A 25,616-nucleotide genomic window follows, 5' to 3' on the forward strand; every position below is an offset into this window, starting at 1 on the left:
TGTCCCGTCCTGCCTGCAGAGTTCCTGAGAGTGTCAGACAGGGGACAGAGTGCCCTTTGTACTGCAGCACTCGGAGGTGAGGGTGGGGGTCGTCACTGAGAAGGATTTTGATTTAAACTAATTGGGCTTGAAAAATTATGTTCTTATGCAAATCCTCTGCCTTCTGTGGAGTGTGGGTCTTGTGTGGATGATGAGGCTCTTACTGTTTTGGGACTTTCTCTGGGGCTCTAAGGCAGTTGACCACTGAAGCATGCCAGGGTTTAACAAGACCCTTTGCATGCCAGAGCTGGCATTGCATTTCTCATCCTACAAGAAGATGGCCTTGGCTGTGACCTGCAGCAGATACAGCACAGTCACCATAACTCAGTTGGGTTGGATTGTCAGAATTGGATCTGAACCCAGAATGAGTCCCTGTTGGTAGAGCAGGGATTATTGTGCTGCTTCCTTTTCTATTTATTTTTAAACTTACGTTTGGTGTGAGATTTCCAGGTAGCTGTTTGAAACTCATTTCAAGGTCTTTTGGGAATGCATTTGGTGCAAATATCTCACTTTGGGACAAGCAATCTGTCAGCTGTGTTGGGCACCTCTTTGGGAGTTAATCACTGACTCCTGGGTGATGAAGGAGCCCCTGGAAGTGTTGGCATGGTCAGATCTCTGCCTCTCATTGAAGGTGCAGTGAGCAGCTCTCAGCAGGGCTGCTGGGGCAGCGTGGCTGTCAGGAGCCTTTGGTCACAGAGCTGTCAGCCCCAGGCCCTTCTGCTCACCAGAGCCCTTGTGCCTTGCTAATGGGGCAGTGATGTGTCAGATGTGATCTCCTGGATTGTATTTAATTGTCTTGCTCTCTGCCTAGCATAGGATCAGTTATTTTATTCTGGATAGGGTCAACCGCTTATTCCTAAAGTATTTCCACAGAGAGCAAACTGTCCTCCCCCTGCACAGAGGGATGGAAGGAAGGGACATGAAAGAATGAATGTGAGACCCTTCACCCTTCCCTTCTGGCTGTTTGGCTTTTGGTTCCTGGTGCTTCAGTTTCTGTGTTGCTCTAAAGAGGCTTTGAGTGGGTTAGGTAATCTGGAATGTTGAAGTGCTTGTTGCAGTTCAGCCCAGGTGCTTCCAGTGGTGGCATCATACTGAGGAGATTTGTCCTAGGGCTGCTCTGGGAGTTGGAGTTGAAACACTTTCCTTGAAACAAATAGCAAGTTACAAATGTTCTACATCATTTTTGTGACGGTTCTTGACATCAGGGAAATGCGGTTCACTGGGATCACAAAGCTCTGGCAGTCTCACCACATTACACCTTTTTTTTTTTTAAATGTTCATTATCAATAAGATGCAGGTCCATTATTGTATGTATAGTTTGTTTTGTTTTGCTTATTTTCTTGCGTATTTTTCCTTACTTCTACACACACATACTTCTAAACCCCTTGGGAAGGGTTTCCTAGCAGATCTGGTTGCCTTAAGGCAGCTATCTGACTTGCCTGTGAAATCCAAATGCTTGCTGGGGGTTTCTGTGTCGTGCTTCAAACTTTGATCCGAGTGAGTGCAGCACAAGCTGGGGAGCCGAGGCTGAGCAGCAGAGTCCAGAGGTCGGGTGTGGTTTGCTGAGGGGGTTCTGCTAGAGGGGGCAGCAGCACTGTGCTGTGGGTGCTCCTTTCCAGAGCAGAGGGCTGGAGAAGAGACCCCAGTGTGGAACAGCTCTGCTGCTCCACTGCCAGGTGGCCATGGGGGGTGGCAGGACGCTCAGTGAGGCTGGAGGGGCAAATGTACATCATTGCCAAAATGTGTTTTCGGTCTTCTGAGCTTCCAGGTTTTTATTTCCGTGCTGCTTATGCAAAATGACACATGGTGAAAGTATGTGGTGCCTGGCAGCCCGTGAAGCAGTGAGGGGGATGCATGTTCCCAGGCAGCTTAATTGGATCTGTGCTGCCCTGTGCTTTGTACACGGCCACACTTCATTGCAGTGAACCCATTCTTCCTGCCATTTCAGCAAAGCACTGCTAATGAACTTGTTAGCATATGGCTGTGTCACTGAAGTGAATGTTTGTTATAACGTGCGAGGGGAGGCTTGTCAGAATGGTAATGATGGGCTCCCCCATCTCAGATTCTGTGTCCACCTTGGGACCTGAAGCAAAGCCTGGAGAGAGCAGGAGAGGTGCAGTGTGCAGCTGGAGCACGAGCTCCTCGGGCTGCTGAGCCCAGCCTTCCTGTCTGCCCTCTGTGCCAGCATTTACTGATGGTCCTTTACTGGGCTGCTTCACGTTTGTGGCGTCCTCCTGCTCCTCAATCCCTCATTCCTTTGAATCCCACCACTTGCTCTACTAGTGTAGCAGGAAAACAAGTTCTTGCTGAACATATGGGGTTTCTGCTCCTCTTAAGGGTGAGTTCTCCCAGCAGCCAGCTCCAACTCCTGGTGGTGCCTTCCCTTCCTGGGAAGGGCCTGGAGAGGAGTGTGCCAGCTGGGGAGTGCAGCACCCACAACTGCCCCTGTGCCCGTGCACACTGGGCAGCCCTGGAGAGCATCACCTAGAAAAACTTAACTCTCTCCTTATGCATCGAAGGAAGGTGCTTCATGAGGATTAGCAGGCTTCAGGCTGGAAGGGTGAGAGTAGCTGCTGGCATGAGGTGTTAGGCAGGGGCTGGTGCGATGGTGCCTCTTGTCTGGGCCTGTTCAACGTGGTGGAGAGTCCCTCTGGTGCTGCTGTGCTGCTCCCCGTAGTGCTCCCCATGGCTTTGCTTCCTGAAGTGTTCTCATAAGGGCTGTGCTCGTTCCCTCTGCATTGCCAGGGCAGGACTGTGTGGGGACACGGGCTGCCCATGGAGCTGCCACGTCCCATGGGGTGCTGGTGCCTCTGGATGCCCACAGGGCAAGGGAGGAGAGTTTTGCCCTGCCCTGGCTGCTGTGACAGACCTCCTGTCATCACAGCTCCCTTTTCCCTGTTTGGTGCCTGTGCTAAGGCCAAGTCCACAGTGATCTCTTGTGCCCCTGAAGGGAGGGGTCCCTTCCTGAGCCCCGGGGCCTGAGCCAGCTGCTGGCTGGGTACTGGTGTCCCCAGAAAAGAACATCTCCAGAGAGGGGAAAGAGCTGTCTGTGTGCGAGCACAGAGGGCAGCTCAGGTAAGCAGTGTCTGCTGTAGAACTTAAACACAAAACTGTGGTTGTGGGCTTGAAAAAGAGAAATATCATGCTTGAGCATAACTCACTGTTCAACAGAAGATAAAGAATAGCCTTTCTCTCCTGCACATGTGTGTCATTGGGTCAGGTCTCTACTGAGCTGTCTTTATCTGTTCATGTGCAGAATCCTTCCACAGCTGCTTCCTAGCAGGGCCACACTGGAAAGTAGCAGACTGGCATTTTTCCTCTAGTTGTCTTTGTGATCTGGAACAATAATAGCAGCAAAGAAAAGGCCAGTAGTTCAGCTCTGTTTTGATCTATTTATTGCATCTATTTAGAGCAGTAGATGAATTATTATTGAACTTTCAGTGGCCTGGTAAAAATGATAATGTGTCTTTGTTGTAGATCTGCTTCACGGACAGGCAGGGACTGATGTGGTTGTAGGGTGCTTGCATTAGGGGTACATAAATGGTACAGGAAATTTTGATTTTCCCCCTTAGCTCTTGGGATGGAGCCACTTCTTTCAGGGTGTCTGTGTACCACTGCCTGCACATCTGGTGGAATGGAGGATCACCCACCTCCTGCCAGGCTCACAAGGGCTGAGCTGAGGAAAGGGCTGGAGGTGCTGGGCATCGTGGAAGGTGTTGGGAGGCAGAGTCCCTGCCCACTCCTGGTGCCTCATAGCTGGACCAGCTGCCCCAGAATTGTTCTGGAGTCATTCTTAACACCCTGCAGTGCTGGATGGAGGTGGTGAGATGTGCCAACTCTGCTTACAGGAGACCCAGATTAGGGGCAGAGGATTAACAGCTCCTGGGGGTTGGTAAATGTGGTGGTTTTCATGTGTTTTTAAAGCATTTGCTTCCTAACTCTCTATCTGAATCTAGTTACAGGTACTGCAGGACCAGCAAAATTAGGTGTTGTCTTCAGTGATGAGCAAAAGAGGGGTGAAGGTTTAGGGTTATGGCAAGGGCAAGAAACCTTCTGGGCTGGAAGAGCAGACTTGGAAAGTCAGTATGGAGAGGTGCTGGGTGGCCAGTGCTCAGTGATGAGGTTCTTGCTCGTTTGTCTACTTTGCCTGTCAGATGTTCAGGAGCTGCTCAGGAATGGCCAGTGCGGCTGCTGAGAGGCTGCAGTCCCCCATCCATAGCACAGGGCTGTGGGGACCCCTGGGGCTGTACAGCCCTGTCTGCTGCTGAGGGCTGTGGGCACCCCTGATGCTGCCCTCAGCCCAGCAGGGAGCTGGCCAGGGAACAGGGAGATGTGTTTGGTGCTGGGGGCCTGCACTGCAGGAGTTCCTGCTATTTGTCTCGGTTGTTACATTATCTGTTTGAGTCGGCACCTCTGTCTCTCTCAGGTTTAATCATGTCCCTCAGCACTGACTGTTCTGTGTGTCCACTGTCCCCCCACACGCTGTGTGTCTGGGGAGGAGGGCACACGGCATTCCCTGGAGCAGCAGCCCCCTGGAGCAGCAGCTGCAGGGCTTTCAGCAGTGAGGGACCCACTAGTAGCAGTGCTGGCAGGAGGTGTGAGTGGCCCTGGGAACGTGCTGCTGGTGCTGGAGTGTTTGTTCAGCGGAGCCTCTTGTGAGGAAGTTGCATCTGATATTCTGTAGTGCTTCCTGAATCACTTCCAGCATCTTGTGATGTGTCTCCACAGGCAGCTCTTTATCCTTAGTCCACTCAGGCTGCAGGAGTGTTGAGAAAACCAGAGCAATTATCATGGAGATGCTGCTGGGCTGAGCAGTGACACAGATACAGAGCAGGGCGCGTGACTGCTGTGCATCCCGGGGTTCATGTGCTTGGGCTTGGTACAGACTGGCTGCTCTCTGGGGACACTGCATTGCCAGGGAGGCTCTGGACTGGAGTGATGTGCTGTGCCTCTGGGGAAGAGGCAATAACAAATACTAGCCTGGATTCCCAAAGTCCTTATGTTTCTGTACAGAGCCCCTCCGTGTGTCCTTCTCACTTGAAACACTGGATTTGCTTCCTGCCAGCAAAGCCAGGAGCCTTTTATCATCAGCTGTGTCTGGACAGGCCCTTGAAGGGCAGGGACAGCGTGTGTTGGCTGAGCTGGCTGGGACAAAGGACACCAGAGGAGGCTGCTGGCTCTGGCTGGTGGGAGAGCTCCCATCACACCGTGCATGTCTTGGCACAGAGGGGCCACACTGCTGGGCACACGGCTGGTGTCTCTGCACTCCTTGCTCTCGGTGCTCAGCTGACTGAGAATGAGCCTGGCTGTGCTGTGACCTGCAGTGCTGCTGAGCCCCCCTCCCTGGGTGGGAGCAGGGACATGGTCCCTTGGTGCTGGGCTGGGAAGGATGGGTACAGCTCTTACAGCTCACTGGGAGCACGTGGTGCTTCTGGAGAGATGTAGTGAGGTAACCACTAGACTGGACTACAGTCCCAGCCTCACGTGGTAGTGACTGATTTTCAGTTTGAAACTTGACACAGTAATTTAAGGGCTAAATTTAATTTTCAGTGTAGGTTTTTTTGAACAAAGTTAATGTTTGCAAAGCAGGTCTCCACATGTGTGCCTTACATTCTTCCCTGCATCATTGTCTGGGTGCATTCAGCTCGCCTTTCTGCTGAAGGAGGGCAAGAGGTATCAGGCTGGTACCTGAGGAGACTTTTTTAGATCCATTTTATGGATTATATTTTATCCTTTTTTTTCTGCCACTGGATTTTGCGTTGCTTAACAGGAGCTAGGAGCAGAGAAAGCTGTTTGGTCTCCATTAATCTTCAAGTGCCCATAGACTGCTTTAAATTTCTCTCCCCCATGAAAAGATTTGCAGCAGCATCCCAAGCTGAGGGTTACGCTGGACACCAAGCAGAGGTGCTGGGGTCACACCAGTGTGGCACTGAGTGTTGGCTAGGGACCCCTCCCATGGTTTAAGCTTGTGCACATATTTTATATGGGAGAGTGCTGGTCCCTGCACAGCAAAGGCAGTAAATCTACTGTCAGAAGGCCTGCACATATGTAATGAGAGCAGATTATTTCTGTTTCCCATTATTTTGCAGCCTTGAGACAGTGGACAGATTATAGAGCATAGAGAGTATATGTTTATCAGTCCTTTCCTGCCTCTTTCATCACCACCCCCTCCCCAGTGACCCCATTTTCAGAGGGATAAAGCGAGCAGCCCAACCTCATTTCTCAAATCTGTTGCAAACTCTGATTAGAGGAGTGGAGGAGCTCTGGCACGAGGCACATGTGCAGCCTGCTGGGCCCAGGCTCTGCAGCATTCCCACCCATTCCTGCCCTGCAGGGACTGTCTGGGCTCTGCTCGTGCCACTGTCCCTCTTGGGGACCCTGCTCTGTAAGTCAGAGTCCTGTTGAGCAGTTCTTCTCTCTGCAGGTGTGCCAAGGATGTAGGTGCAGCACGGCATGGGACGGGTGCTGCTCCAGCACTGCTTGCTCTGGGATGCCATGGTTCCTTGTGTCCAGGGAAAGCTGCACCTCCCTGGCTGGGATGGCAGTAGAAGACAGTGTTTAGATGAGCGAGTTATGCATAGTGGATTCTTAATACCCAGTGGAAAAAATTCCACAGTGGCCTGTTCTGCTCCTGTGCTTGACAGGGTGCTGGTGGGAAGTAATTTTGCTCTACATGCATGGTGATGATCAGCCTGTGGAAGCATCTGTGATTTAGATGCCCTGATCCTGGCTGAGTCCTGGAACTGTAGACCTAGATGAGCATTGAACACCTGCATCAAGGTTTTGGGAAATGTGTGACCTCACCAGAACCGCAGTGAGCAGGACAGAGTGTGTGGGCATTGGGAGACTAAACTGTTGTTTTGCTTCAGCTTGAACAAGCAGAAGATTTCACGAGGGCAGCAGTGTGAGGTGCTGTGAGGCAGGGTAGGTGTGATGGGGTGGCCTGGGCTCTGCTCTAGCTGTTGCTGCTCTGTCTGTGCTCTGCAGAACATCGTGTCCAAGAACGCGATGCAGTACCGCGGCAACGCCCAGCACGATGCCCAGGAGTTCCTGCTCTGGCTGCTCGACAGAGTCCACGAGGATTTGAACAACGTGGTGAATTCCGGTGGCATGCCTCCACTCAAGGTAAGGCATTCTGCTGGGGGACGCTGTGGGAGTCCAACTTTGCACACAGGCTTTCCTTCTAAAGGAAAGTAGCTCTCTCCATTGGCTTCTGAACTTCAGTAGTTCAGATGGAACAAAACTTGGGTTACAATAATGTTTGTTTCTGCCCTGGGAATGTAACCAGCTCTTCCACGAATCCCTGGTGAGTGCTCCCTGAGGAATCCCTGAGTCATGCTTGAGTGGCTCTGCAATAGCCAGGAGGTGTTACCTGGGGCTGCCAGACTTGTCAGGTGTGAGCCCCGTGCCCTTCCCAGGGTTGCCCTGCCCACCTCACCTTCCTGCATGCCCACTCCTTGGAGCAGAGTGTGCTTGGTAGTTAAAAATGCTTGTGGCATTTTCCCAGTGATTTTTGGCTAAGGAAGGCAAAATTTGGGGTTCTGGAGCCACCTGCTTGGTGCTCCCCCCACACCTGGGTGTGCCTCAAGGGTTTGTTCTGTCTTTTAGCCGCCGCTGGAGGATGATGTGCTGCTGGAGGGCCCAGCCTTTCCCATCAGTAGCACTTTTGTGCAGGAACTCTTTCAAGCCCAGTACAGGTATGGTATTTTGTAAATGTGTTGAATGTATGGGTGGCCCCAGTACAATTCTGAACTGACACTGGCTCCTATTACAGTTGGGACTGATGTCTCTGTGTTTCTGAATTCCTGCTGAACTAATACCTTGCTCTAGAGGAAATAGAGAATTTCAGTGCTTCAAAATTGGTATATTCTTTGTAAATCTGCAGTATGTACCACTACACCTGTTCCTGTGCACCCTAAGAGTGAGTCAGTGCTTCATGAGCAAAGGCTCAGGAAAGCCTAGTGCTGTGGGGCTCACCCTGACTGTCAGAGGGAAGAGCCCATGGCAGGATCCAGAGGTGCCTGGGAGTTAGGGATCCCCAGTGTGTGCAGAGTGCTTGTCATCTGGCACTTGGGAATTCTGAGCTGAAGTTATCACTGGCCCTTCAGGGCTTTCCCTTGAGTATCCCTTCTTTCTGGGAAGAGAGCTTTCTAATTTCCGAGCTCTTGGAAGAGAACTGAATCACCAGTGTTCCTTGATGGCTTGTGCCTGTACTGCTGTAAGAATTAAATTGCTGGGCTTCCTCCCCGGTATTTGCCAACTTTTCCTTTGCAAAGGCGAAACCTTAAGCTGGTCTAAGACACAAAGCCATTGTAAGGTGCAGATTGATTCTGAATGAGAGTGGAATTCTGGAGAATGAGAATGGACTCTTGTCTGGAGCTTTTCCTGTGTAAGGGCTGTGTGCACCCCAGTGCTGTCTCTGTCCCTGTAACTTCACCCCTCTCCAAAGACAAAACCCTTCAGGGTTTCCCGTTGGATCTGCTGTTGGTGAAGGTGGGATTTGATGGTTTATCCGTTCCCAGTGCAGCGAGTGTAACTGTGCCCTTTATCCATGTCTGTCCAGGTCCTCCCTGACGTGCCCTCATTGCCAGAAGCAGAGCAACACCTTTGACCCTTTCCTGTGCATCTCGCTGCCGATCCCTCTGCCGCACACTCGGTACGGAGCTGTCCTGAGCCCTCGGCCCTTTCCTCTGCATGCTGTGTTCCTGAATTTGCTACAGCAGGAAGACAGTGCCACCAACACTTCTGATAAGTCATTAAAAAAGATAGATAGGACCGTATGGGGACGTAGTGTTTTGCTTTGCAGGTAAAATGGAAAATTGAGACTTATACTTGAAAGGCCTATCCTTCCTATAGAATTAATTTGGGGAGAAAAAGTCTTTGCTTCACATAACCAAAATATGTTGCTTTTCACTTGATTTATAGCACTTTAAAATTAAAAAAGGGAAAAGGATGAAGCACATTTTTTGAGAATAGCCTCACTGATCACTCCAATTTCAAAAACTGAAGTTAAAATCTTTCCTGCAAAATGTTTTGCTTTTTTGAAAGATAGCTGATGCAAATAAAGAGAAAATTTCAGGGGAGGAAAAAAATCCAGATCAAACATTCAAAGGTGCAGAGCAAAACTACCTGTGGTATAAACAAACTCCTTCACCTGGTGTTTGCATCCAGAAAACTTGTGTATGTTCCAGAAGCAACGGAACAGGGTGGTGATAGGGCAGATTAACATCGCTGTCACATTTGCTCTGGAAATCCCTGCTTCACCACTGGGTGGAGGCTGAGTGGGCTGTCCAGGGAAGGTGTCCCCTCCCTCTTCTCTCCCCAGCAGTGCTGCTGCCCTTGGAGGCAGGATTGAGGGCTGAGAGGCAGCCTGTTCCCAGCAGCAGCTCTCCAAGTACTTCAAGGTGCTGTCTTATATGACTGTCCAAGCTTCCTTTCTGGATCCCTGCTGGAAAACTGATTGCCTTCTCATGGACAGTTCTGGTTTTAACTTTGTGGGCCTTTTTGAGATGTTCTGCTTGTGGCAGCAGGTAACACCAGGCCATATAGTAGGAAAGGAGTCTGTGAATCAAACACCCTTGTCGGGCTGCAGCTGAGTGGCTGCAGTGTGAGGGGCATCCGGACAGGCAGGAGGGCCCTGTACCTGGTGGGCAGCCTGGGTGTGCCCAGCTGGGCTGAGGCTGCTGGGGCAGTGCCCAGAGGTGCTCAGCCCAGCCTAGCAGGGCTCATGCTCTCCGCAGGCCCCTCTATGTCACCGTGGTGTACCAGGGCAAGTGCTCGCACTGCATGCGCATCGGGGTGGCCGTGCCCATCTCCGGAACAGTGGCCAGGCTGAGGGAGGCTGTCTCCTCGGAAACCAAGATACCCACGGAGCAGGTAAGGGGCTGGCCTGCTCACCTGCGTGCCCTCCCTGCAGCGGGAGGGACAGGGGAGGCTTTTGTCCCTTGGTGGATGTATAGCAATTGAAATTGGCCGCCCATGGTTGAACAGGGAGGCAAGGCAGTGGTGAAATCTGGATCATGCTTTTCCCTGTGCATTGGCTCTTTTAATCCAAGTGATGTTGGAATAGCCCTCAGTGCAGTGTGCAGACCTGCCTGACCCCATGGTGTGCATGCTGGCAGGGAGGCAACCACTGGGCACCTACACTGAATTCCTCTGTAGGAGGAGCTTCAGGAAAGCTGTTGAATTCCACCAGAACCTCTCCATATGTTGTTTTTACCTCAGCTTCTTGTTTATGGCTGTCCTTTTCCCTGTTCCTTGCTCCTGGCTGATGACAGGGTGTCTTGAATGCCATCCCTTAGCAGGAAAATCCCAGCTGAGGGATGGGGCACTGAGCTGAATCTGTGGGTGGTTTGATGTGTTCTGTTTGCCTCTGGTGCCTGCAGATCGTGCTGACAGAGATGTACTACGACGGGTTCCACCGCTCCTTCTGCGACACCGACGACTTGGACACCATCCACGAGAGCGACTGCATTTTCGCCTTCGAGACCCCAGAGATCTTCAGGCCTGAGGGCATCCTCAGTCAGAGAGGTGAGTCAAGAACTCTTACTGCCCACCTCGGGTGACTAGTGAGGGAGGTTTGTGTGGGAAAAGAGTGACTCCCACAAGCTGTTGATGTTCTGGTGTATTGATTTCAGCTCTGACTTTGTCCAGGCTCATTCCAGAAGATTTAATAGTGTTGTCAGCTGGGAGGTTATCAAGCAGTGTTGTGCACTCCTTTCTGCCTCTTCTCAGGGCTGATGCTGCGGGCCAGGCTGGCTTAATGTGAAATCTCTTGTCAGGCTTAATTTAAAGGCCTGCTAGGGACCAGATGAAGCCACTGAAATTGTGTTATTTAAAATCAGATTGCTAGTGATGAATAAACAGTCTCAGGAATGAACAAACACTTTCTCTTTCCAAGCTCAAACTCCTCAGCCTCTGCATGTCCCCTCAGTGAAAAGTAATCATGGTATCCTGGGCAGATGGAGTGTAATCAAAGGCAAATTTTATTATGGAAAATAGCAAGTTGGGTTCTTGGCACTTTAGTTTTTCTTGTGGGCAGTAAAAGCTGAGAGTGCTTGTACAACCTGCTGTGAAAAATCAGATGGGCAGCACTTGCATATAGTGTCCTTCTCTAAAGAAACAGTCACTGTGAAAGGAAGTTGCTCTTTGAAGCCTTTGCCCAAGTGATGAAAATGCTCCTGACTCCATACTGACCTGCTCCTCTCTAGCCCAAGAAGGGCCTCTTGAGGGGGGCATCAGGGCACTGAAGGCAAATGACATAATGAAATGTTTCCTTTTTCCTAATTTTTCAGGAATACATGTGAACAATAACCTGAATAACTTGAAATGTGGCACTGAGCACTCCCGAACAATAGCTTACTCTCAAGGAACGGTGAAGTCTGGAAAACTGGAACAGTCCTGTCCCAAACTAGCAGCAAATGACAAGATTGTCTTGCTGGTGTGTAACAGAGCGTGCACTGGACAGCAGAGCAAAAGGTGACTGGCAGCAGCATGGCTGGAGTTACTCCTCTGGCTGCTTCCCAAACTGACCTGGATTTTACTTTCCTGTAGTACAGGCTCCAGGTGAAGGAGCAGCAGCTTGCATCCCTAGCTCACTCCAGGTGCTAAAGAACATGTTGATCAAAAAGCATTAATGGGTGCAGCAAAAGATTTCTAATTTTGGTGAACTTCAAGTATTACATTACTGTAAAGAAATAAATACAGTCCAGTTGAGAGGATGCACCACCTTTGTCTGGTTTGAGAGGAGCATGTTTGACCAGACCCTGTTATGGGTGGGAAATTTTAATTGGAGTGAAAATAGGGGGAGGGAGAGAAGTGAGAAACCACCATGGGAAAGGCATTTGTATCATCTGGAGCCTGAGAACTGCCTCAGCCTCTGAAGCTTCACAAAACTTCACATGAAGTTCTCCCATGTAGTTTGGGGTTCCAATTGCTGAACAGGATAGTCTTTTAATTGTTCCTCAAATGCTTCTCCTTCCCATAGGTTTGGCTTGCCCTTTGTGTTGCACTTGGAAAAAACAATTGCTTGGGATATTCTGCAGAAGGAAATACTGGAGAAGATGCAGTATTTCCTGCGGCCTGCAGCCTGCTTGCAGGTGAGACAAATGTGAGCTGTTGGATGCACAGTTCCACTGCTGCACCTCAGCCCTCTGTCAGCTCATTGGCACAGGCACATTTGAGACCTTGTACATTTGCTCTGTCATGTCAAACGTGTTCTAGGGAAAGGTCTTTGTCAGCCAGTGGCGTGTGGGCAGTTGGGTTGGAGCCACTGAGGTGGCTCTCCCTCTCTGTTGCAGGTTTGCCCGTTCAGCTTGCGAGTGGTCAGTGTTGTGGGCATAACATACTTGCTACCTCAGGAGGAGCGACCCCTCTGCCACCCAACAGTGGAAAGGTGAGCTGCCCTCGGGGGCTGGGTGCTCCCCAGGATGGAGGGAGGTGTGTTAGCTGGGAGCTCGGTGCTAACCGTGCAGAAATGAGCAGTCCTGTGTGGATGTGTGGAAGGCACTGCAGGGGCCTGAGGAGCAGGGAAATGAGGGAGCATCCTTAGGAAGCTGTGTGAGAATACCTTGGTTGTGTGTCATGCCATCTGGAATCTGTCCTCCCTGGAAATGGAGAACAGAATGAAAATATTACTCTCACTATTTTTAGTTTTTTCTTGTGCCTGTTATCCTTTGAAATGTTGGTAAATGCCTGTTCTGTAACAGGTGTCTGTTGCCTTACAGAACTTGCAGACTTGGGTGAAGGCATTTACCAGCTTTGCCAAGTGTTTTGCTGTGTGAATTCCTTTTACTCCTTTGCAAACCTCAGCTGTGGGAGTGAAGGAAGGGTGAAAGGCTTGTGCAGAGAAATTACATGCATGTAGAAGATAATGTAGACTTTGGATTGAAAGATGGTCTGACTTACTTCTGCTCCTCCCTGCAGGGCATTGAAGTCGTGCGGACAGGGGGGAACCGCTCATGTGAAATTAGTGGTAGAATGGGACAAAGAAACTAAAGATTAGTAAGTATGAAGTAAAAACCCTTAAACTGTGTTCACTCACAATTGCTGCTTGCAGCTTGCTTGTGTGAACTGTGCATCCTTCAGCAAACATGAGACCACTCAAACTCCACCTGTGCCCAGCCCCTGTCTGCAGGGACAGCCTGGGGAGCCAGGGGATGTGCTGGTAAATGTGGTGTCTCCCTGATGCAGCTTGTTTGTGAATACGGAAGAGGAATATATTCCAGACTCTGAAAGCGTCCGCCAGCAGAGAGAGCTTCATCATCAACCTCAGATCTGCACTTTATCTCAGTGTTTCCAACTGTACACCAAAGAGGAACAGGTAGATACAGACTGTGTACTCTGGCTTGTTCACATGGCACAGGAACTCCCTCATCCAGGCAGCTCTGTTCTGCAAACATTGATTCCTTGTGACAGGAGAATAGATTTGTAACACAAGATTAGTTATCTGTGCTGCTGACAGAGCTCCTCTGCAGTGAGGAGGTTGTGGGAGGTCCTGCTGCTGGGTTCTTTGCTGCCCAGATGTTGATACAAGAACTTAGTCCTCTCTTTGGCAATTTCCTTCTGTGAAATATTGTGAATATTATAAAGGGTTAGGGCAATGTGCTTCATGGGTTCAGTTCTGCAGGAATGTGGCTGTTCCCCTGCTCTGGCTCTGCTTCTGTGGGGCTGAAGAGACAGGAGTGATGGTGTGCCACAGGCAGGCTAGAGAGGGCTCTGGCCTGGCCCTTGCCTGGCACGTGGAAGCCATCTGAATTCCTTTGGTAGTCTCTAATCTACCTTGTCTGAAGGTAGTCTTTGGACCCAGGACTGAGCTGTAATAGTTTGGGAGCCTCTCTTGTTGGTTCTTTCAGGGGTGAGGGAGGAGTGGTTTGTTAAATCTCTGTGGCTTCTGAGCTCTCTGAGCACTGGGCTGTGGAGGGAGGCTTGGGGGGCAGGGAGAGTCTTCAGTGTGTTGGGGCTGCAGAGGAAGAAGAGGGTTCCCAGAGGGCAGTGAGGTGTCAGAGGGGCATCCAAAGTACACCATTCTTCTTTCTGCTCTGATTTTTTTTCTGCTTTTTTATCCCTGCTTTTTTTTCTGCTGCTGGTTTTCTTGTGAGAATACTTTTCAGACTGCCAAGCCTGCCTGTTTTTTGCCTTGGTTTTTCCTTTTCCTTATTCTCCACTTCCAAGGCTCTGGCGTTTATAAGGTGCAGAAAGGTCCTCTGCACAGCAGCACTGGCTGAATTCTGCCTTGCAGCAGAAAGTGCCTCCTGAATGAGGCACACAGATCTCTGCTTGTCACTTTGAAAAGCATCATTGGGAACCCTGCATTTCCAGTGAGCCTGATAAATGCTGGAGGGAGATGAGCAGAGGGGTCAGTGTCTGCACTGGGCTTGGGCAGCAGGGAACAGTGGTGTGGTGCAAGCTGCTGTGGACTTTGGAAACCAACACCCACCCCTGCCTGTTCCTTGTAGCTTGCCCCAGATGATGCATGGCGGTGCCCACACTGTAAGCAGCTGCAGCAGGGCAGCATCACACTGAGCCTCTGGACCTTACCTGATGTTCTCATCATACATCTCAAAAGGTTCAGGCAGGTAAGGATGCCTGTAGTGTTGCTGGAGGACTGCTGAGTGGTGAGTAGACTCCCCTCTTCAGAAGCAGCCATTCTGCCCTGTGTGTGCCTCACCTGGGTGTTCCCAGGCCTTGGCCTCTGCAGCTCATGCTCTCCTCTGTACACAGGAAGGAGACCGAAGGATGAAACTTCAGAACATGGTTAAATTTCCCTTGAGTGGCTTGGACATGACTCCTCACGTTGTGAAGCGCAGCCAGAGCAGCTGGAGCTTGCCATCACACTGGTCACCTTGGAGAAAACCTTATGGCCTTGGCAGAGATCCTGAGGACTACATCTATGACCTGTATGCTGTCTGCAACCACCACGGCACCATGCAAGGCGGGCATTACACAGGCAAGTGTCCTGCTGTGCTGTCTGTGGTGCAGCCTCTCACAAAGATGCTGGTTATATTTCTGTATGGAGTCAGAAAGGGAGTCACTGATGGAAGCAGTGTCACAAGTAACAGAGGGTGAAGTGAATGGAGCCACCCCAAATGATGCTCTGTTCTGAGTGGTAATGGTGGACAAAGGAAGTCCTGAAATGTAAGCTGTTTATTGTGTTCTGGCAGCCTCAGGCTTCCATCTTGCCAGTCAGACAGGAAGATGATTCAAGAATCCATCTGTTCCTTGCATTGTCAGAGTGCATAGCAGATAAGGTTGTGTTAAATGTCATACAGCAAACCTGAGAGCAGTAGGAGTGAGAGAGTCTTACAGTAATGTATTATTCCTTAGCATATTGCAAGAATTCTGTTGATGGCCAGTGGTACTGCTTCGATGACAGTGAAGTTCAGCAACTTTCTGAAAGTGAGGTCTGCAAGCAGACTGCTTATATCTTGTTCTACCAGCGACGCACAGCCATCCCCTCGTGGTCTGCCAACAGCTCGGTGGCAGGTAAGCCCTGCTGGCCCTGTCCAGGGGTGCCTCTGACTTGTCTTTCTTGGGTAGTTTGTCCTTCTGGAGGATTTTCCACCCAGCTCTGCTTAAACCCCCATTCTTGTGTCCCAGAACTCAGCAAGGCTTGTCTGATTCTGTGGCTGTGTGTCAGAGGCCATGGGAACTTTCCAGCTCTTCTGCTAAGGCAGTTTTGGCAGGGAGATGGGGGAGCCCTGTGTCCCCACAGGTCACTGCTCAGGGCTGCCCTTGTGCAGGACATCAAGTTGTGACTCACTCCTTCCCTTTAGCAGCACTGTCAGTCCCCAGGAGGTGCCCACAGTGCATGTGTTGGTGGAATCCAGGCTGAGCTGTGGGCAGGTGCAGGCTCGGTGACCTGCCCCTAGAAAAAAAGAGACTTTTGTGGCCTTGGGGTGGCAGCTGACATACCACCAGTGCCTGCATGCTGCTATTCGCAGCACAGTTGTAGCCATGAATGCCCACAGGAGTAAAGCCCCGTTCCGTGGCAGTGTGAGGGTGCTGGGGGCAAGGCCCAGCTCCCGAGCGAGCAGGGCAGGGCAGGGCAGGGCAGGGCAGGGCAGGGCAGGGCAGAGCAGGGCAGGGCAGGGCAGGGCAGAGCAGGGCAGAGCAGAGCAGGGCAGGGCAGGGCAGAGCAGAGCAGGGCAGGGCAGGGCAGGGCAGGGCAGGGCAGAGCAGGGCAGGGCAGAGCAGGGCAGGGCAGGGCAGAGCAGAGCAGGGCAGGGCAGGGCAGGGCAGGGCAGAGCAGGGCAGGGCAGGGCAGGGCAGGGCAGGGCAGGGCAGGGCAGGGCAGGGCAGAGAAGGGCAGGGCAGAGAAGGGCAGGGCAGAGCAGAGCAGAGCAGGGCAGGGCAGGGCAGGGCAGTCAGAGCAGGGCAGGGCAGGGCAGAGCAGGGCAGGGCAGAGCAGGGCAGAGCAGGGCAGAGCAGGGCAGGGCAGGGCAGGGCAGAGAAGGGCAGGGCAGAGAAGGGCAGGGCAGAGCAGAGCAGGGCAGGGCAGGGCAGTCAGAGCAGGGCAGGGCAGGGCAGGGCAGGGCAGAGCAGAGCAGGGCAGAGAAGGGCAGAGCAGGGCAGGGCAGAGCAGGGCAGGGCAGGGCAGAGCAGGGCAGGGCAGGGCAGAGCAGAGCAGGGCAGGGCAGGGCAGAGCAGGGCAGGCTAGAGCAGGGCAGAGCAGGGCAGGGCAGAGCAGGGCAGAGCAGGGCAGGGCAGAGCAGGGCAGGGCAGGGCAGGGCAGAGCAGAGCAGGGCAGGGCAGGGCAGGGCAGGGCAGGGCAGCAGCCCGGCGGCTGCGCGCTGCTGACGCCGCTCCCCGCAGGCTCCACCAGCTCGTCGCTGTGCGAGCACTGGGTCAGCCGGCTCCCGGGCAGCAAGCAGCCCAGCGTCGCCTCGGCCGCCTCCTCGCGCCGCACCTCGCTCGCCTCGCTCTCCGAGTCCGTGGAGCTGACCGGGGAACGCAGCGAAGATGACGGTCTGTATCTCTCCCGGGGGGCACGCCGGGCTTGTCTTTCTGTGGCAAGGTCCTTACTAACACAGCTGCAGGATCTGGGGTTGCAAGGCACAGTTAGGCCAGGAGCTGAGGGAGGCAAGAGCTGGCTTGGAGGGAGCACAGGTGGGCTTCTCTCTCTCTGGAGGAGAGCAGGCAGGAACCTTAAGGAGCCTTTCAAAGAGAGCAAATGCCATCAACAAAACCTCTCAGTCAGGAACTTCTCGTGCTGGTGTTCTCTCTGGGTCTCACTGCATTACCTTCGCAGGGTGGCTGACACAGTCCTGACAGATTTAGCATAGGCACTAATTACCTGCTGCTGTGCTTATGGATGGTCCCAGGGAGGGAGGGAGATGAAAATTCACTCATGTATGCAAGTTACTGTTCAGTTCCTGGCTTTGCCTGGTTCCTCCACACATTGTCTTATAACTTCTGAAAATGCAGAGCTTTGTGGGTCAGTCAGAGCATTTGGAAGCTGGTGTGGAGATGTCCTTGCAGCAGTGCTGTGACAGCTGCCAGGTCTGGCCATGGAAGTCACACTTCTAAAATACTTACAGTTTGCGTTTCTAAATACAATTACACACTTGACCTAGAGGTAGGAATCCTACTTTGCCTTTCACAGAATGGTCTAGGAAATATTCTTTAATACAGGATCATAATCCTAGCTGGTGATCTTGCCAGTTTCAAGGACTTTCGAGGTGCAAACCTTGTGTTTGATCTGCTGCTCAGGGATGAGAGAAGAATCTGGGTTATCAGTTAGAGGCTTCAGAAAGCTGCTCCTGGGTGACCCCTAGCAAGTAACAGTTCCTGGATTCTTCATTCAGCTTTTGTGCAAGAAGCTGTGCCTGCAGCCTGCATTGGGAGACACAGTGTGGTGTGGGTGGGCTGCTTGGCTCTCGTGGGGGAATGTGGATGGGTGGGGTAAACCACCTGCAGCCTTGGCTTTCCCACTGAGATGGTTACTTGCTTTCTCTGCAGGAGGATTTTCAACTCGACCATTTGTAAGGAGTGTCCAACGTCAGAGCCTGTCATCCAGATCCTCTGTCACGAGCCCACTGGCAGTGAGTGAAAATGGTGTCAGGCCCTCGTGGTCACTCTCTGCAAAGCTGCAGTTCCGCTCCAACTCCCCATCGCGCTTCTCTGGAGACTCCCCGGTACATACCTCTGCTTCCACTCTGGAGAAGATTGGGGAAGCTGCTGATGATAAAGTTTCCACCTCGTGCTTTGGCAGCCTGAGGAATCTCTCTAGCAGCTACTTGGAGCCCTGTGACAGCAGCCGGCGAGAGCACAGGACAGCTCGCAGAGCCCCTCTGGCTGTCATGGAGGGGGCGTTCAGGGAAGAGTCCGTTGTAAGGACATCTAGCTCAGACCTTTCAGATGGGTATGGGAAAAGCTCTGTGCAGCCAGACAGGAATCACCCTGCTCTGGACCCCTTTGATAACAACAATCAAATCGCCTTTGTTGACCAGAGTGACTCTGTGGACAGCTCCCCAGTGAAGGAGGTGAAAGCCCCAGCTGGGACGGGGCTGGCTGCAGAGAAGGCACATGACACCCCTAAGAAGGGTCACAGCTCCAAAGGAGCTTCTGAGCCAGACAAAAGTTTGAGGAAGGGAAGGACAGTCTTAGCTACCCAAGAGACCAAAGTCTCTCACTCTTCTCCTCCACTGAAGAGTTCTCAGAAAGCTTCCCGGTCCAGAAGTAAGGCAGACTCCTCTAGGGTCAGCGGGCGACACGGGTCTCCTGCTCCCACGCAGGCTAGGAAGGACCACAGCACAAAGCCCCTGGAGGCGTCTGTCCCTTCAGCTCCACAGAAGCAGAAGTCAGGTTCTTCTCCATCCTCCACGGCTGCCAAGAAAACCCCATCGGGCTCATTGACTAAGGGCTCTTCCTCGGGGAAGAGCCGGACTGCCGAGCGCAGCCTCAGCAGGGAGGGCTCCAAGGTCAGCCTGGGCTCGGATAAGGCGAGCGTTACCAGCGGCTCCAGGACGAGCTCCCCGCGCATCAGCCACTCCAGGAGTGACAGCAGGGCAGTGGACAGCAGGCACGTGCGCAGCTCCTCCATGGCCAACCTGCGCTCCCCCAACGTCGGGGCGCGCTCCGGCCTCAAGAGGGACAGCAAGTCCGAAGAGAAGGGTTTGTCTTTCTTTAAATCAGCCTTAAGGCAGAAGGAGACACGGAGGTCGGCAGACCTGGGGAAGACAACAATGCTTTCAAAAAAGACAGGGAGTGTCAGTTCCAAGTCAGGCAGTAAAAATGTGCTGGAGGACAAACCAGAGAAAGGTGGTGTCCCACCAGCCTCTCAAACCAATGCCAACATTACTACAAAAGAAAAACTTGTCTCAAAAGATGCCACATCTAACAAACATTCTCTGCTATCCAGTCGCAAGTCCAAGTCTTCCCAGCTAGATCCCGGAGTCCAGTCTCCTCCTTCCAGTGGCAAGCAGTCTGCTGACAAGCCGCTGAAAAAAATACCTTCCAGCATGCAGGTGTCTGTACGGCCTTCTCTGGAACCTCAGTGAAATGCTGCAATCCAGGTGTCTTTTCTTCTGCTGAGAAGCTAATTTATTCTGAGCTCTTGTTTTTTGTTCATGTGCCTAATGTATGTTTTGAGGAGAAGTTAACTGCAAGTTGTTAAAGCGCCTTTGATTCTGCCATCAAACCAAATAGCCACAGGCAGCCAGCACTGGTGCGAGTAGCCTAGCTGGAGTCGTTGTTGAACATGAATGCAGCTGTCCCATAGCACTTGTACAGGAGTCTCTGTCGAAAGTGCAACAACTTTCTTCAGATTTGAGGGCTGGGACCTGACCCCCAGTTGTACTGACACTGGTGTGCTTTGTAGAGCTGTGAACTGATATTCCTTTGGTCTTGTTCTGAGTGGGCTGTGTCCACACTGGTGTATGGCCTTGTTCTGAGCTGTGGAGGATGCGAAGGAAACTGGAGAGACTGTCGCTTCTTTCTGCTCTCAACTCCCTGTCGCTGCTCCCCTCCATTTCCAAGCTTTCTAAAGGGCAATATTTCAACACTAATGTTGTTTCTCAGGTATATACTCAGCCGGTATAGGAGGGACTAGCATTAGTGACGGACAGAAAGGTACCTGTGTGTCTCTGTGCCCGTCTGTGTAATAGATTTCCTTTTTGCATTCCAACAGCAGGAAGTTTGAAATGTAACCTGCAGTTTTTGTTGCTGTGTCTGTGAAGAGTTTTGCTTTGTCCATACTAAGGCAACCTCTAGCCTGTCCTGTTTCACTACTTTCTTCTGAAATGCTCTACTAAACAACAGAAGAAATCCCTGGGCAGCAGCTGCTGGCCAGCTCGTCCTGTGGAAGCAGTGCCATGGGAGAGTTACATCCACACTCCTGGGTGGCCGTGATGCTGTCAGGATGCCCCTGTTCAAACTCCTGGGAAGCATTTCCTAATGTGCTCAGACCCTTGCCTAGTGGTGTAATTAAGCCTCCAGTATCTCTAGGGGTGTTGCTTAGATCAAGGGTCATCCTGCCCTCCCTGAGCATGCTTTGACGGGCCCCTTTGTGTGGTTGGAGGGGCAGTTTTCCTGTTCCCAGAGTGCTGTACATTCTTCCCTCTGGCATGCTCGTCCCCTCCCCTGGGTCTGGCTGCCACGTGTCCCTCAGTGGAAGGTTCCCCTTCTTTTGGATGTTTGGATGACAGCCTCCATCAGGGTCAAAACACTACATCTACTGATGTCTTTGTTTACATGCCCTTCTTACAGGGGAGATTCCTCAAGTTCTGGAAGGTTCCTCTTAAGGTGGATTTCTTAAGTCCTTTTACATATATGTGGTGTAATTATTTTTTTTTTAATTCCATGAGTTTTTGTGGATGTGCTGCATATCCTTTATGTCCACAGCCTGTTGTGTAGGTTGTGACAAGCTGGGCAATGTGCTGGGCACGCTCTGCTGAGCAAGGTCTGTGCCTGTCCAGTCCAGTGGCAGAGCTTGGGGCCAGGGACATGTGCTCTGTCCCATCAGCATAACAAACTGCCTCTGCCACCCCCCTTGCTGAGGTCCTGCTTGCCCTGCAGGCAGCCTTGTCCCCAGGACACCTTGCTGCTGAGTTTTCTGCTCAGCACACACCTGCAGCAAGGGAGGGAAGGGTTGGGGGTAGCTGGCTCCTGGTGTGTGTGGGGCTCAGCTGGGAGTGCACTGAGCTGGGGTCAGGGTGGGGATGAGCCCACCTGCCATGCAGGTGCATGCCCACCTGCCTGCAGCCCTTGCAGTGCCCTGGTGCATCCCCTTCTCCAGCAGTGCCACAGCCTGCAGGTGTAATGCCCTGATGTTCCCCCCCAGACATGAGTGTCCCCTCAGTGCATTCCTTCGCCCAGGCATTGTTTCAGTCTCATTTATTGCAGCAACAAGAAGCAAAGATTGCATTGCTTGCTTCTAAAATGTATGACTTGGATTATTCTTGGATTATTTTCTGCTATATCCAGCAGAGCAGATAAGACTTGCTTCACATTGCAGTACTTAAATTACTCCCTGAAATGTTGATATTGAAGTATTTGTTTAAGGTTTTATCTGTATTAAGGTCTTACACTGTCTTGGCTCTTCTCTTGTAACAACTCTTCTAGCAAGAATGTAATTCTGGTGGCTTACGCTGACTCGGTTTGGGATCTTTTAATAGACAGAACTACTTTCTGTGCATTTTGCCATGGACATTTGTGAAAGGTTTTTTTTATCAAATGACATTTCTTTTCATGTCACTGTTCACTGAAGGAGTTTAAACTGGAAGCTAGCGTGTGGGTTTTGAGGTGGTTTTGCTCCTGTGCTGCATGCCTGACTGAAGGGAATTGGAAGCCATGTCCAAACCCACGTTTTAGCTGAACACCAGTTCAGTGTTTGTATGTGTAGCAAGACAATGGTCCTTGGAGCTCTCATTTGGGTAGGAGGGAGATGGAGGTCCTGGTATTCCAGCAGCTGATAAAAGTAATTGAACCTCTGCAATCCCATGAGATGCCAGTCTCACTCTCTCTCTGCACATTCTCCATAATCCCTGATGCTAGTTGCTGCCAGCTCCAGCACTATCTGCTCTCTTCACGCAGCCAGACTGGATTTCTGTCCCTCTGGAAGCCGTGCACTCCTCTGTGCACGGGCTCCTTGCCCTGCAGAGGAGTGTGCCTGGGCAGGAGGGGCTGCCCTGACATCCCCTCCTCTCTGAGCAGGTGGGGTGCTGCTCCTCCCTGGAGGGTTTCTGCTCTGGAGGGCTTGGCTTGGGGCCTCAGGCAAGGTGGTTTGGCTTAGCAGGGCACACCAGAGATCCTGTGGGAGGTGAGACACACTGGGCTGAGCCTGGAAGCGTGTGTGAGCCTGTGGGGAGTGCAGCCCTGCTCGTGTCTGTCTGTACCAGGCCCTGGGGGCAGCCACCCCTGTCACTCCACACTGCTCCTCAGTGTCACACACCTTCAGTAGTGAACAGCTTCCTTGCACAGGGGAGGGCTGGAGGGTGTGGGTCTGGGAAACACCGCTCACTGGGAGTGTAAATCAAAGCCTTGTTGCTGTTACAGTCGTGTCTCCATCATTGAAGTAGAATAAATGTTTCTGAAAAGGAATGTAGGTTATTACAGGCCCTGCTTAAAGGGATTTGTGGAAAAATCATCAGTCTTCTCTCCTTGCTTTAAAGCAGACTTCTCTCTTGTCCCTTTCATGTGTAGGAACTCCTGTCCATGGTATTGTGTTGTCCAGCTGCCAGGATGTGGCATGGTACCAGGGAGCACTCGGGAGAGGGATCTGCCAAGTCCTAGATGCCAACACCTCCGTGGCTTTGCATATGGATCCTTCAAGCAGCAATGGCTTGAGGCTGTTCTGGAGCAGCTGCATTTACATGGTCATGTCTTAAAGTTCCTGTTGGCCATCAGAAGCACCATGGCTGTGGGGGAGGTGGGCTCTGCCATCTCCCAGAGGCTCTGCTGCCCAGGGACCTCTGCCTCCCCTGGCTGGGGGCACGTAGGGCCTGGAAGTCTCATGGGCATCTGAGTGTGATGGGAACAGCTGCTGCCAGCTCTGTCCTGCCCTGCCTGTCTGGGGATGGCAGGGTCTGGCACCTTCTGCCGAGGTTTTGGAAGCAAAGGTATGCCTCATGGTGATGGGAAGTGCCTGGGAAGGGGGAGGCCCAGCAGTGTCCCTGCTCCCAGACAGGTGAGCTCCAGGGCAGAGCAGGGGTTCAGGCAGTGTGTTTCCAGTTGGCTTTGGGTTGGAGTTGCCTGTGCCAGCGTGTGACTTGCATTTCACCCCACGTCCCTAGTCTGCCACTTGCTCCTGCTCCTGGAATTGGCCCCCCGGGCGCAGGAGAGCAGCGCCTTCATTCCAGTGCTCAATTCCTACAGGAGTCACCTAGAGACTTTTTTTTACCCTTTTTGGGCTGTGTCTTTTGGACAGTGTTTAGTAGTATTCAAGTTATAAGCACATTTTCGATGACGTGTATTGAAGAGGCACCTTTTATTTGTATTAATCACATTTGATAGACAATTTGGTGCCTGCAGTTCTCTGTAACTTGTGTCTCACTTTGGGTGTGTAAATTGTTAACCCTTTCACACTTATCAAATACGAATTAATAAAAACAAGATGCTTAGGATAGAAAGCTAGCAGCTTAATTGCACTTCTCCCACTGCAAGTGCCCTCATCCGCCGTCACTGCAGGGGTTTTGCTTTCTGAAGCTGAAACTTGAGCATGCCCAACACTCCTCGGTGCGAGGCAGCCTGCATGGCCGTGCTGTCCCCTGCATGTCCCTACTAACTATGCAAGCCTCTAGCCCAGCGTGGCTCTGCTGGCACACAGGAGCATGTCCCTGGGTCCTGCTTCCTTTGCACATCTCTGGCTCTTTCCTTTGCAGGATTCTGCGTTACTGACAAGGCTGGAGCGTAACGTAAGGTTAGAGGGATTGGAGCAGGGAGATGAGAACAAGCTGATTTCTGTTTTGTGTTGTTTTTCCTTTTGTTAGCAGGGCGACCTGCTCAGGGTTCTGTGTGTAGCCTGCCTTTGTTTGCATGCAGAGTGAGGGGCACGCAGCTGCTGTGAGTGTCCTTGGGAGGGGAGGTTCCCTGCTGCCCACGCTGCCCCTGGGGCTCTCTGCCTGTCTGGGGGAGCCCTGGGCTCATGGCTGTGCCGTGGGGTTGGGGTTTGAGCCGTGTCCTGTGTGCTGCATGGCCCCAGGACTCCTCCTGGCTCTTGGCCCTGCAGCTTGGTGCCCTCCCCTTGGTCAGCTGGCATGGCGAGTGTGTGGAAACAACATTCCAAATAATTTCACTGTTGGGTGTTGTTTTGGTTTTTTTATTTTTTAATTTTAGTTTGGTTTGGTTTTTTAAAAATCTTTGTCATTTGCCTACTAATCCAAAAGAATTTGGCAGTATCTAATGATACCTGTGGAGGGAACTGAAATTTAGTTTTAATCTGTGGTGAGATGAAAGTCCTACATGGTTTTCTCAACAAAAGCATTGTAAAGCAGTTACTGTTAAGAGCTTTATTTTGTAAAAGAAAAGCACCTGAAGACTTGTACAATGTTTGTGTTAGATCTAAAGGCTTAGGGACTCTTATATTTTAAAAGGTGATAGCACTCAATTTATTGCAAATAGTGTTTTTTAAAAGACACAGATTAAAACTAAGTGTAACCACCAGTCCTGGCTCACTCAGCCCTGCAGTGCACACGTGCTGGCCTCAGGCCCGTGTGCCATTTGTGAGTGCAATAACCCCTCTGGAGGTGCTACACTGCCTTGGGTAGGGTAACACAAGGGAATCCAGGCCACCAGTGGCTCTGCTATTGTCCTGTGGCCTTCCAAGTATGAATTTGTACAGATTTGCTCACCACCTGTGCCTCACCATTGGTTAAAATTGAATTTTAAGTCCTGTTGCAAATGCAATTTCTCTTCTGGACACAATGTCAGATTTTACACTGGAATATCTACAGTTCTCAAACTGCATGTCACATCACTGTACCTGGTACAGGGACGTGGGGCTTTCCCACACCTTTGATATTCTCCTCTGTATTTTAATGTTTTTGACCTGTACAGTAATTGGAAAGCAGGCTGTCTACTTGGGGTTGAACATTGTACCATAAATTTTAAATTATTTGAGGACAACTGCATGAGACTGTGTCAATGCCTTTTATTATTTATTTGTATGTTTTATTATTCGAGGTGTATGCACTTTTAATATGCAGAATTTATATTTTTATGTTAAAAATCATTTTCTTTCAGAAAGAAGAGTTTGAATATGAGGAATTGGAATTAAGTGCAAAAAGGGGAATATGTAATAAAATACAATAAATTTATTACTAGGCATCCTGCCTGAGTGAGCGTTTTTCCAGGCTGCAGCCTTCAGCCTGCCCAGGGTGGGGTTTGGGAGCTCCCTGTGTGCTCCCGTGGGGAAGGCAGGGGCAGAGGCTGGCTGGGCACAGCCTGGGTGCTGGGAGGGCAGGCAGGGCTGCGTGCCCTGTGCTGCCCTGATGCTTCTCTCTGCACAGCCCATCCTGCAGGTGCTGAGTGCTCGGCCCCAGCGGGGTGTGGGACCTGCACTGGTGAGTTCGTGCCTGAGCCCAGGCAGGGCGTGCTGGGTTCCTCTGGCTCACAGCAGGCTCACAACCCTGCTCAGGCAG

At 51.5% G+C, this 25,616-nt stretch overlaps 1 protein-coding gene across 3 annotated transcripts in view; it reads left to right on the forward strand.

Annotated features, from left to right (window-relative positions):
• Positions 1-25,302, forward strand: part of USP31 (ubiquitin specific peptidase 31) — a 29,129-nt gene extending 3,827 nt beyond the window's left edge. The window contains exons 2-17 of one of the 3 annotated variants that reach the window (XR_010347902.1): positions 7,027-7,164; positions 7,648-7,736; positions 8,603-8,695; positions 9,780-9,915; positions 10,425-10,569; positions 11,334-11,517; positions 12,026-12,137; positions 12,339-12,433; positions 12,964-13,041; positions 13,231-13,360; positions 14,496-14,615; positions 14,761-14,986; positions 15,364-15,522; positions 16,852-17,004; positions 17,998-20,058; positions 22,681-25,302. Coding sequence is in view for 2 of the 3 variants with exons in the window: in XM_064389772.1 (XP_064245842.1) it covers positions 7,027-7,164; positions 7,648-7,736; positions 8,603-8,695; positions 9,780-9,915; positions 10,425-10,569; positions 11,334-11,517; positions 12,026-12,137; positions 12,339-12,433; positions 12,964-13,041; positions 13,231-13,360; positions 14,496-14,615; positions 14,761-14,986; positions 15,364-15,522; positions 16,852-17,004; positions 17,998-19,538 (3,399 nt within the window). In the remaining variant the exon portion in view is untranslated. Of the gene's footprint in view, positions 1-7,026; positions 7,165-7,647; positions 7,737-8,602; positions 8,696-9,779; positions 9,916-10,424; positions 10,570-11,333; positions 11,518-12,025; positions 12,138-12,338; positions 12,434-12,963; positions 13,042-13,230; positions 13,361-14,495; positions 14,616-14,760; positions 14,987-15,363; positions 15,523-16,851; positions 17,005-17,997 lie in introns of all 3 variants that reach the window. The other 2 variants (XM_064389772.1, XM_064389771.1) reach the window with 2 other exon arrangements.
• The last annotated feature ends 314 nt before the right edge of the window (positions 25,303-25,616 follow it).

The sequence above is a fragment of the Passer domesticus genome, chromosome 15 (assembly GCF_036417665.1).
Source record: "Passer domesticus isolate bPasDom1 chromosome 15, bPasDom1.hap1, whole genome shotgun sequence".
NCBI lineage: Eukaryota > Metazoa > Chordata > Aves > Passeriformes > Passeridae > Passer > Passer domesticus.